Below are 13,248 nucleotides of genomic sequence, written 5' to 3' on the forward strand. Positions count from 1 at the left end.
TGCGTCCAGGTCCAGATGACACCGGGGGGCTTGATGGACAGTTGTGCAGCGTTGCTCCCTCCCATCGACAGGCGCTCCTTCACCGCCGACAGGACAATCTGTACACGTACACACACACACACACACACACACACACACACACACACACACACACACACACACACACACACACACACACACACACACACACACACACACACACACACACACACACACACACACACACACACGTCAGCCATTTGTCACGTCAAATAGTCGCGGACAGACACAGCGGTTATAGAGAGTAAGTTATAGAGGCGATAGTATCAAAGTGACCCCGAGGGCAACGCTCATATATTGCTTGTTTTACGGTCGGAGGCGGCGGCAGCGATGGAGTTACTGAGACAAAAACAACAAAAACAACAAAAAAAACCCCAAAAAATAAAACAGGGATCGACTCATTTGGTGCAAATTAATGACAGGGATATTCTAGTTCGGTGTTTCTCAGCCATCTCCCTCCCACGTAATGAAATAATCCCACCGTGCTGTACTTTAAACGTCTCAAAACGTCGCGCAGAGAGCTGCTCGTTGCGCAAAGAAAGCTTTTAAATGAGCGGGGAGGCTGGAGTCACTCCGGCGGAGGAAGTTGGCTGAGCGAGTTCATCTTGGACGCACAAACCGAAAATAATCACTGACTCATTTAAGGTCCAAGAGAGAAAGAGAAGAAAATGGAGAAAAAAAAAAAAAAAAAGGTCAAGACATTTTTCCGTAATTCACACTGAATGTGTCTCGGTTTTTGCTCTTCGCTTTCCGCCCGAAATCCATCGTCTTTGACGTAATCAAAAACGATCCTCGTGAGATCTTTCCGTTGGCGGCTCGGAAACGAAAGCCGACTCTTCCGACTCGACGGAAGCGAATGGGAGGAGAGTCGGGAGGCGGAACGAGTCTTTTTTGGCGGCGAGTGATTGTCCGGAACCGGATCTCGAGAAGAAAGAAAGAAAAAAAAAAAAAAAAGAAAGCGGTGGAACGTCACGTCAGGACGACAGGTTCTCGCTTTCGGCGTCAAACTTGTGACGAACACAGAGCTGCTGGTCTGCCGGAGCCGGAGTGTCACATACGTGCACTTCGCGGCTGTTTGGATCTTGCAACACAAAAGCTAGTTTCCATTATGGAAAAACACAGTTGTAGTTTTATCAACAGGAAATCACTGCCACTAAGTAGAAATACTTTGTTATTTGACTTCTGTCAATTTTCGACTTTACACTGGATAAAAATAATTTGTTTTAAAATTGCTTGAATTTGTAAGACCAAAATATTACGGCTAAACTTTCGGGCAAGGTATCTTTACTTTGTCTTTTGATACCAAAATACATTTAGAAACAGATACTTTGACTTTTACAGAAATATGTGAACGGGCAACTTTTCCGATAAGGGATCATCACTCATTTGGGAACTTTTCCCCGACCACCGTTTGCACAATTTTTATACTTACACGCTACGTCATTTTTCCCCAAGATGCATCACTCACTTTTTGGAAGCACTCGGGCGTTGTGGTTTTTAAAAAATAAAATGGCCGCCGTGCTAATCCGTCACGTTCAGCTCCTTCACTTGCTCGCCGCCGTCCTCGCCGCCGTCCTCGCCGCCGTCCCGCGGTTTGGCGCCCGCGGAGGATTTGGCGGAAGTGGCCGTCGCCGGCCTCTCCGCCGGCTTTTCGGGCGGATCCGTCGCCGTGTTCCCTTGGCTGCTGGTGCACCCCATGGTTCCGCGCCGAAATAGTTCAACCTCCACGTCCGTCCGGGTGGAGGGCAAAATGAAGCGCCGCCTGCCCGGTCGCTACCTTAAAAACCTTCAGCTCAGTTGCTTTCCCTCTCCAAGGCAACGCTCGCAGCGGCAACCTGAGCCAGGGTCAAATATTCTTTCTTTTTTTACTAATGCCTTCTCGGTTGCCCCGGCAACCCTGGTTGGGGATTTAGCGTCGCGTGTGGTTACTGATAAACACCAAGGACGATTGTTTGTCACCAGGAACAAGGAAATTAGTCTTCTCCATTTTGTCATTGTGAGAGAGACAATGAGGCCATTTGGTTTCGGGAGTTTGGGGCGTCGTCGCGTGAACCGGAGGACGTGGGGCTTGGGTTTCGTTTCTGTTTTCAATGGAGCGTCAAGTGGTGGAGGATGAATCATCACCTGGAAATGAAGTGAAATGGATTTCGAATGGGAGAGAAAAACAAACCACACCGGCCAATTTCGACCCTGAGATTGATTGGCGCAAGCAATGCTACTGCCTATAGAAACCATAATGTTAAAAGTATACATTTTAATACTTGTTATACTGTATATTATGCAGCCCGAACGAAGAGGGATTCCTCCTTCCTCAACGTCCTTCATGTTTCTTCTTCTTCTTTTCCAGTGCCACCTGTGGAAGCTCTGAAACGGAAAAATAGAGGAAAAAAAAAAACCAAAACAAAAAAATAAAACACACAAAACAGTAATTCCCCATAAAATCCGCCCAGATGCACGAAGCCTTCACAGACGTCGACAGTAGAACGGCAGCGGCGATTACGGAGAAACTGAATAAAATGTCTTGATTTTGGACACCCCCCCGCCCCCATTGTTGGAGTCCATTAAGCCGAACCGCAGCGACGAGAGCGAGCAGATGGTTCTGAGCGCCAGAGGACGTGTTCTGTTCTGTCCGGTTTTCCCGCATCTCTGTGTCTGATCGCGTTACGGATCAAAACAAAACAAAATAAAAAGCCTTTCCAGAGATAAATCCGTCTTCGTTTTCGGTCCTGCATCATAAAATATGATATAATATGCCAAATCGCATCAAATAGCATTTCAATATCACGTTTTAGTGCCCGGGCCTGTGCACGCACACGCACGCACTCCAAAGCAATATGCTAATAAACAAATGAGATCATATATGATTAGATCAGAAAAGATAGCTGCATGTTATAGGAAATCAAAGGATATTAAAACGTGGTATCTGGCACATGAGCGCCGTACACATGCAAACATGCAACCCAATCGGGCATAAATGAATGAAATGATATCTTACACTGAAGGTATTACAGTACACGGATTGGAATTGAGGTACTTGGCGACAAACTACCGGCCCACCGAGTTCTGACAAACACACAGGCCGCCGCCTCCATCAAGCTGAGCTGCTTTTATTCTGCGGTCTGAGCGGAGGGCCCGGGGCCCTCGCACGTACCAGCGTCCCGCGGTGCACATTATGTTGGCGCGGTGTCACTTAAAACGCACGGGGAAAATAAAATCAGTCCGTTGGGCTTCTTCACTCGTCGGCCGAGGTCTGGGAGGAACCGTTGACTTTACATCACGGGTCAAAAGCGCCTTGCGGGTTGAGCTAAACGTGATTTTTGGGGTTGGGGTTGAGTTAACAGTTGAGTCGATGCATTGGCACGTGCTGATAATTCGCGCACTTATATCTTTAATTTATTTCACGTGCAAATGAGAGCTCAAATAGTAAAGGGCTCGTTTTAAACAGGCGCAATGAATCCCAAATGAAAGGGAAAGTAAGCTGACGGCGCCCCCTGGTGGTCACGTTGAGTTACCGCAGCAGGCTGAGCGCAACAACCCCCCTGCCAGGTGAGCTGGCGTCATGCACCCAGGACTATTTAGGAGTAAGTGGTGTGTGTGGAACTACATGCATCACAATCAAGCCAAAGCAAAAAAAAAACAACAACCCCAAAATAAATTAAAAAAAAACAGGACTGGATCCATCAAAGGATTTAGGGTTGATCGGCGTATCCCCACAAATCACTATATCACACACAAAATACACTGTTACACATGAAATACCCTATTACACATGAAAAACACACTACTTCTGCACATTTTAGTATTTTTTTCCATTACATGTCACTGCATATATGTATGAAAGTATGTATGTGACGAATAAACCTCTTGAATCTTGAAATACCCTCTTACACACGAAATACCCTCTTAGACATTAAATACCTATTTCACACTAAATCACACACAAAACACACTATTACACACTAAATCACTGTATGATACACAAAATATGTATAATATAATCTAATATAAATGATAAATAATCAGTTTTTGTGAGGACGTGTGTGCCGACAAAAACAAAAACCTTCCGCACATTCAACAGCGAACCCTGGTTTACTGCACATCTCAGGCAGCTTGGCCCGGCCCAGGAGGAGGCCGACAACAAGTGGGGACAGGATCCTGTACAACCAGGCCAGAAACACAGCGGCAGAGGAGATCGGCGGAGGGAAAGAGGTGCTACACGGAGAAGCTGGAAAACAGGTTCTCCGCCAACGAGCCTGCGTCGGTGCGGAGAGGCGGCAGCTCGGCAACCACCGGAAACCATCCCCTGACACTGTGGAGGAGCTTCACCTGGCCCACCGCCTGAGTGGGTTTCACCTCGTGCTTCAAACGCTCCACAATCATCCCGGTCTCCAAGAAACCCCCCATCTCTGGATTAAATGACGACAGGCCCGTCGCCCTGGTCATGAGACCCTTCGAGAGGCTGGCGTTGGCCCGCCTGCAGTTTGCCTGCCGGGCAAACAGGTCGGTGTATGATGCGGTCAACGCGGGGCCGCACTGCTTCCTGCAACGCCTCGGCTCCCCGGGGACATACGCAAGGGTCCCGTTGGTGGATTTCAGCACTAAATAAATACACTAAATACACTATTACACATTAAATCACGATATTATACACTAAATACAATATTAAACACTGAATCACTATATCACACACAAATAAACTTTCATACTAATACATTATTACACACTAAATACACATCACTATATGATACACTAAATCCATACTAAATACACTTTTACACATAAAATCACTATATGATTCACTAAATACACAATTACACACAAAATCATTATATCACTCTAAATACACTACTACACATTAAATCACTACATGATACACTAAATCACATCACACACTTAATACACTGTTACACACTAAATACACTATAACACATTAAATGATAAACTAAATACACACAAAATACACCATTACACATGAAATCACTATATAATAAACTAAATACACACAAAATCACTTCACACACAAAATGCACTGTTACACATTAAATCACTATATCACACACTAAATACACTATACACACGAAATACACTATTACACATTAATTACAATATTACACATGAAATACACTCTTGCACTCTATCACTATATGATAGACTAAATACACCATTACACACAAATTCCCACAATAAATAGACTTACATTCTACATCACTATATGATACACTAAATACACTATTACCCAGTAAATACATTACACACTAAATATACTAAATCAAACACTAAATATACAATTACACACAAAATTACACATTAAATACACTATTACACATTAAATCACTATATCACACATTAAATACACTAGTACACATTAAATCACTATATCACAAACTAAATACACTATTACACACTAAATACACTATTACATGCTAAATCACTATCACATTCTAGATCATTTCATCACACACTAAAACACGATTACACACTAAATCACTCTATCACACACTAAATACTGTTACACATTAAATCCCTATCACACACTTATTACACTATTAGCCATTAAATCACTTTATCACAGACTAATTACACTATTACAATCACCATATCACACACTAAATACAGTATTACACATTAAACACTATGACACCACCTATAGTATTTTATCGTAAATTCTAATCAGGATATGCATCTGCAGAAAAAGCAAAGCTACAGTTGCCCTTTCTGAATATTGTTTCGGGATATGCAAAGTACTTTGTACAAAGTACTTTGACCTTTTACTCAGAAGGTCGAAGTACTCTCTCCGCCACTGCTAGGCCCACTGAGGCCTGGGTTTCAGGAGCCATGTCGTCTGCCATGTGGACAATATTAAAAAGTACATTACTTTATTATACACTTTCAAGCTTACTTAATGGTAGATGGACTTATAGCTGTAAAAACAAACACATTCCAAACAGGCACACTCCAGTTTTTGGTAAATGTTGTTTTTGGGTAGGTGGGTAGATCCCACCTTCTCAGTTTGAATCTGGGTACGATAGGCAAGAAGTCAACCCCCCCCCCCCCCCCCACAAAAAAAAAACAAGAAACAAAACCCAACATATCCAACGTCATTAATGATCATCATTAATAAACTCTGCGAAGCTTCCCCAAGTTGCTTAGTTATTTATTCATCAAACTCACGACAATAATAAAAAAACAAAAACAAACACAGACTTTATGGATAGTCAGAATATGTTTAATAAAAATAATTAAACCTCAATTTCCTCTATAGAACTTCATAGAAAGTAATCCAATAAATTACAAATGACTTTTTTTTTTTTTTTTTTTTAGACGCTTTTCCTCCACTACATAAAACATTATTTGACTACACAGACCACTTTATTTTTGCAAATATTGCAACTGTCCAATACAACGAAAAATGAAACAAAAAAAAAGTATTCAAAGAGAACAATTAGGATATTCGTGAAGCACAAAAAAAAAAAAAAAAAATTAAAATTAAATACAAAAAGGCAATAAATCCTAAGTCTTTGTCCTTTCAGTGACTACTTTACACATCTGAAAAAAAAAAAATCTAATAAACCTCCATGTACAGCAGTAGTGTGGCTCCATGCATATTGGTCACTTCCCATTCACCTCTTTGAGTCGATGCAGATATAAAGCTGCTTCTAGCACGTGCAGTGCGACGGGACTCTTTATACAGCCAGAGAGAGGTCAACACAAAAAAAAAAAAAGCCAAATAAAAGCCACATTTCATCCTATGTCAAATTTTAACGCCGCCCTCATCCTTGTCAGGAAGGAATAAAAACAGAAAAAAAATGCCATTGTAGCACTTCCAAAAAAACAAAAAACAAAAACAAAAAAAAACCCCTAATAGTGTCCTTTTAAATACTAAAGAAATAGTAACGTTAAGGGGGAAGAGAGAGAGAGAGAAAACTAAAATAAAAGCCATTGCATCGCGGGCAAAAAACCCCCAAAAAAACAACGGTGAGGTTCACACGACAGGCACATGAGAAGAGCCGCAAACGGTGAGAAAAAAAACCCAAAACAAACAAGAAAAAAAAAAAAAAAAAAAAGTCTTGAGTCGCAACAGGTCTGCACAGATTTTTAAGGAGTATCTCCATCGTCATCTCTACCGGTCAACTGGGGGACTCTCCGTTGTCCAAAAAAAACAAACAAAAAAAAACAACAAAAACTCAAAGGTCGTGTGTTCGATGCTCCGTCACGGAGGAAGTGCAGCTCTGAGTCACAAAGATACTGAAGGTACTTCGGTTCGGGAGGGGGGGGGGGGGGGGGGGTTGGGGTTCCAGTGTCGACGTCGGCCTCCGTACGACCTTGAGAAGAGCGACGGCAGAGGGTGACTAAAAAGTAACGCACGTGCAAGCCACAACAAACGTTTCGGGGGAAAAGGGGAAAGAGAGAAAAAAGGAAGACGACACGGGAGCAGGCGGAGCCTCAGGACGCTTCCACGGTTCCGTTGCGACCTCCTCCCCACCGGGCGGACGACGCGGGTTTCGACGGTATTCACATTTTATGTCGTCAAAATATTTTTTTTTTACAAAAACAACATTTGTACCATTTCCTGTTAAGACTTGATGGTTCAAAAAAAAACAAAAAAACAAAACAAAAACGAACCAATTTGTCCGAAACTGTTGATGGCGTCGAGTGTTTTCCGGGCAGGGAAATCAAACAAAACCCTTTGAGCCGTTTCCTTATGTTGCCTTTAGACATTGAGGTGCGACATTTAATTCCCCGACCCCTCCAGGCCATCCAGCGAGCGGAGCGGCTCTTTCCATCGATGGGAATTCGACCCAAAACCAAAGCCGCCACACACACACACACACACACACACACACACACACACACACACACACACACACACACACACACACTCACACACACACACACACACACACACTTTCATGTTTAGAGGACGACCAAGATACACAGGGCACGTTTTTGCTTGTGGACATCAGCTGAAGTAAAAACAGCCGTGTCCCTCCAATACATAGGCGGCCATTTTGGCTGCCTATGTATGTACGCACACACGCACGCGCTTTTTTTCTTGACCTTTATCAAAACCCACCGTGAACGTGGAAGAACCGTCCCATTTTGCGAGGGTTAAAGTGCAGCTGGGAATCAACAGTGTCTGTGTGTGTGTGTGTGTGTGTGTGTGTGTCACATCACGATGTGAGGTCCTTGTGAATCGAATGGGGAAACCTGTTTGCTTGCTCCAAAAAAACAAAACAAAAAAAAGAATCAGCTGTGTATTCCCCCGCCCATTTATTACGGAATTTAAGAAGCGCGTGCGAGAGAGAGAGAGAGAGAGAGAGAGAGAGAGAGAGAGGACCCGATTCCATGGAGGGACACAAAAGAGGAAGAGGAGGAGAAGATCGACGAAGATTCTCCCGAAAACGGAGACGATGCGGTGGAGACTGTGTGTGGGATTCAGTGTAGTTTTTTTTTTGTTTTTTTTCCCGTTTTAGTGATGGATGTAGCGTTCTTTTGGGCGGGTGAGGCGGACTCTACAGCTTCTGTGACATTCGTTAGCTGCCCGTGTTATTGCTGACTGATCCCAAAACAATATGATCCGCAAAGCGTTAAGAGTCTGGAGAACCTGCAGAGGAGTCGTTGGACATTTTACGAGGAAAAAAATAAAATAAAAATAATAATAATAATATCCGTCAAGGTCAAGCCAGCCCCCCCCCCCCCCCGACCCCAGCACAAACGCAAAATATATTAATAGTACAGCTCGACATGAGCGTTTAATGTAGTTTTGACTTTTTTTTTAATAATAAAATTAAATCCTCACATGGTAAATTACAATAATGCCTTTTTGATTTTTTTGATTTTTTTTTTCCTTTTTCGTCTCTTTCCGTTTGTTGCATTTGTACATCGTCGTGTGATACAAGTTCACAAAGAGTTCAGAGATCTACTAAAGTTTCGACATGCAAAATGTCTCTCAAAACAAGATTGTACCTTGTGAACAAAAAAAGCTAAAAAATAAAATAAAAATAAAATAAACCCGACACTTCGTCTCTGCTCCTCTTTTCCTCCAAACTTTTTTCCTTCCCATTTTTTTTTGTTGATTTTTTTTCTTTTTCTTAAGTCTTTTCATTACACAACAATTTCCATTAGTTCTTGTATTTACACGTAGAGAAATCACAATGTAAGTGCAGGAAAAATCCATATATATGTTTATGTATATATATATATGTATGTATACATACCTAATTGATACATAAATATATTTATATTTATATTTTTCAGTCTTCGTCGCTGGAGTCGGAATCGTCCGAGGACGACGAGCTCCCCGACCCCGAGGACGACGAGGCGGCCTTCCCCGAGCCCTCGGCGCCGCTCTTCTCCTTCTCTTCCTCGTTCTCGTCGTCATCATCCTCATCGTCGTCTTCCTCATCGTCCAACACCGTCGTCTCCGCTTTCTGCTCCGTCGCTGGGGGCGACGGCTGGGCGGGCTGCGGGGGAGGAGGCAGGGGAGGCGTGGGGCCGGGGTCGGGGCCCTGGGGCTGCAGGTTAAGGCCTGGGGTGAGGAGCATCCCTGGGTACAGCATGCTGGACAGCAGCAGGGGGTTGAGGGCCAGCGAGGCGGCGGCGGGCGGGGCACTTAGTGGGGAGGCGGCGGCGGAGGTGGTAGTGGTGCTGGAGCAGGAGGGGGGGTCGCTCCCCCCGCCGCCCACACCTCCGCCCTCTGTCCTTTCTCCTTTGGCGTCCGAGGTGTCGGGCTCCCCGGCCCCTCTGCCGTCCTTCGCCGGGTCCTCGGCGCCCGGCGCCCCCTCCTGGTGGCTTTTCCCCAGCAGGCCGCCCATGCCGAGCAGGTTGGGGAGCCCCGCCATTCCGGAAACCATCATGGTGGGAAACATGGCGGCCATGTTGCTGGCGTCGGCAGGGAGGCCCATGAGGCCGGCGGTGAGCTGCAGCGACTGCAGGCTCTGCAGGTTCTGCTGGAAGGCCTGCAGGCTCTGCAGGTCCATCCCCGACAGGAGCCCGTTAGCCAGCAGGGGGTTCAGGCCCAGGGCCGAGGACCCGGGGCTGCTGGAGGACGACGTCGCCGCCGCCGCTTTGGCCAGAGGGTTCTTAGGTCTCCGTCCACGGCGACTGACCTCCTCAGGGACGATGGGACCCGTCAGGATGCGGTCAAACATGATTTCTGGAAGGTAGCCCTGAAACACACAACACACACGCGGTTTCACCAACACCGTATCTACTTTTCGACCCAAACTGAAACCTCATCAAGTCAATCATGGCCTTACTGAGTAGACTCACCGATTGTTTAACCACGTCGGCCCATTCAGGCGGGACGCCGTACTCCGGGTTCTCCTGAAGGAACCGGCACAGGTCCTTTAGAGGCGGCGCGAAGGCCCCGCCGACCTGCAGAACAAAGAGGTAAAAAGGGGTCAACGGTGAAGAAGATCCAGTGTAGAAAACCAAAATGGATGAATTCATGGTCAATACGGGTGGTCACCAGGTAGTCAATGTCTCCACATTTTCCTCAACATTTTTTTTTCTTGACAACACTGCTGGCAATGAGTAAGAGGTGCAAAATTAATTAAATCCCATTGAGTTTAAGTTCGAGACTTTAGGAAAATGTGGTTCTTACACAGGTCCACCTTTCCTGGCAACAACACAGAGAGGTGGAAGGCAGCCGTAGTGAATTTGATAAACCAGGGTAGCTAGCTGTGGTCAGTAAACTGTCACAAAGAAAACAGCAGCCAGAAAAAAAAAAAAAAAAAAAAAAACCCAAATCGTGGATACCTTGCGAGCGTTCCTCCTGTTGATGATCTGAACCCTCTCCTCTCCCGTCAGGCTGTTGACATCAATCTTGTTGGGATTCCTGCAGCGGTGCCGCTTCTGCTTGGGGCGACCGTCCTGGAACTGGAACTGCATCTGCATCTTATTCACTCCCTGGTGAGACAGAATGCTTTTTTTTTTTTAACCAACCTCCTACAGTTTCACCAAGTTTTCACAAGTTATCAGGGGTTATTAGCGCTATTGTCTGGATGGATGGATGTTGCACAAGTGTATTTTCTCACAGCCATGTCCTGCGTACGTCTTATTCCTGAGATTTAGGTTCATGTCCTTAAAAATGTGATATCATTTAAGAAAGTAAAAACGTCAAAAAGCACTCATGTTCCATATTCCAAATAAGGAAGTATTCTGATTACAACTGTCATGTAAACACTGTATTCACCAAATGTGGATATTTTCAGGAGAGACTCAGCTAAAATGCACCGTGCAAATAATGTACACGTTACTTCCTCTGCTAACCCAACCCAATGAATATACAGACTGACTCAGCCACGGAAACAATAAAAATAATGCACCTTATTCAAAATACCATCTCATTCTGGTTATTCACCTCATTTTGATTCATGTGTGTGTGTGTGTGTGTGTGTGTGTGTGAACCTGCTGACGTAACATTCAAACTTCATTCCATTGATTTGAATTCTTAAAAATAAATGAAGCAGCCATAATGTGATGGAGGGCAAACCCGACTCACAGGGATGAAGGCTCCCGTGTCGGCCACGAAGCCAGGGTGCTCCTTGAGCCACTGTTCCAGATTTTTCCTGCGGGGCGCGTCGTCTCCGGCCAGCCGGGTGCCATCTTTGAGGTTGATGACAGGGACCCGGCTCTCCGTGTCCACGGGGGCCTGGCTCGGGCCCTGGCCGTAGCCCGACGCGGGGGCCGCCGACATGCCGACCTGGCCGATGCCGCCCCACCCCGGAGGAACCTGGAGACACACACACAGGTGGAAATCCTGGTCAGGAAATGGTACATTTCATACATAACGTCTGGATTACACCAACTTTGAACAATACAAAGATACTGTAAATCCTTTCCCCAAAAGTTACTGAAGCTCCTTTGCCACAAAGAATCCATAACATTGCTGGATAAAAAAATATGCGGCAAAGGCAGTAGGTAGTCATTCCCACATTGGCCTCCTTTACGGAAAAGTTCCGTATGGAGTCTGTTCCCGAAACATGACGTAATTATTGCGCGACAGGTGTCTAATATCACGTGAGATTAAGTAAAAGTGTGACAAATAATGTCTTGAACTTGAATAGAATCTGTTTCGTTTTAAGACCAGCGCTGCACTCCCCGTCTTCACACACACACACACACACACACACACAGACACACGCACGCACACACACGCACGCACGCACACGCACACGCACGCACGCACACGCACGGTGTGTCCTGCAAAACCCTGTTAGGTCTGGTGTGTGTGTGCTTACGCTGTCCGGCATGGCGGGGATCCGGCCCTTGTTCATGAAGAGCAGGTCCATTCCTTCCACATTCTTCCTCCTGCCCCTCCTCCTCTTCACCACCGGCTGACCGTCCAATAATCCATTCTGTCTCATTTGGTCTGCCAGGCCGAGGGGCGCTACAGGAGAACAATGGTTGTTAACTATCGGTGCAGACGGCGTTAAACTGAACATCCTTCTCAACTCAGCGCTGGAGCTTCCAATTTCTTTGCTGACGACATGTGACGCCAACAACGTCGTCAGCTCCACTCCAAGTCAGGCCTTCAATGACCTCCGGACACACAGAGTTAAACGTGATAACTATAAATACAGAACTATTTCAATTAATCATTTGTGACTTTCTTAATTTGCTATTACTGTGCTTAATTTGTCCCCTCCCCACACATCATAAGGTATGAATAAATTTTCCTAAAATGCATATGATGGGTCTTAAAATTCATGAAATGAAAAATAAAGTTATCCACTTAATATCTATCAATGTAAGCAGTCAATATCTAATTAAACAACATACTAAATTATTCATTAAACTTTCAAACAGGTTTGCCATTCAATTCTGTGCAGGAGCCTAAACATGCAGCTTCGAATTCTGAAACCTTGACCTCGCTGCCACCATGTGGCTGCAGAGAGAAACGCAGACGCCACATGACCAGAAGGGTTGCCCTGGTCAGTGCACATGCCTCTGATCGTCGTGCTGGGGTGGAAGCTGGCCTGTGGCTTGGTGATGTCGGCCAGACCGGTGTCCGAGGCGCTCTGGAGCTCTTGGAGCCGAGCCAGGTACTGCTGCTGGGCCTGGGGCCCCTCTTCAGGCTCTAGGGCCCTCTTGAGAGGCAGACCCTGCTTCTGGAAGGTGAGCTTCAGACCGCCCTCCTGCTGCACGGGCACAAGGAGGGAGAGGGTCAGATGGCCGTTGGCAGAAGGGTTGTAGTATTCAAGG

General features: G+C 45.4%; 1 protein-coding gene across 4 annotated transcripts in view; it reads right to left on the reverse strand.

Annotated features, from left to right (window-relative positions):
• Positions 1–8,796: 8,796 nt before the first annotated feature.
• Positions 8,797–13,248, reverse strand: part of chd9 (chromodomain helicase DNA binding protein 9) — a 92,296-nt gene continuing 87,844 nt past the window's right edge. For 2 of the 4 annotated variants that reach the window (XM_079997656.1, XM_079997654.1), the window contains exons 33-38: positions 12,992–13,184; positions 12,285–12,433; positions 11,546–11,776; positions 10,801–10,950; positions 10,312–10,416; positions 8,797–10,208 (exon numbers count right to left, since the gene is read on the reverse strand). In XM_079997656.1, coding sequence (XP_079853782.1) covers positions 9,294–10,208; positions 10,312–10,416; positions 10,801–10,950; positions 11,546–11,776; positions 12,285–12,433; positions 12,992–13,184 — 1,743 coding nt within the window. In that variant the 3' untranslated portion in view covers positions 8,797–9,293. The remainder of the gene's footprint in view (positions 10,209–10,311; positions 10,417–10,800; positions 10,951–11,545; positions 11,777–12,284; positions 12,434–12,991; positions 13,185–13,248) is intronic. The other 2 variants (XM_079997653.1, XM_079997655.1) reach the window with 2 other exon arrangements.

The sequence above is a fragment of the Zeus faber genome (assembly GCF_960531495.2).
Source record: "Zeus faber genome assembly, chromosome: 3".
In the NCBI taxonomy this organism is placed as follows: domain Eukaryota; kingdom Metazoa; phylum Chordata; class Actinopteri; order Zeiformes; family Zeidae; genus Zeus; species Zeus faber.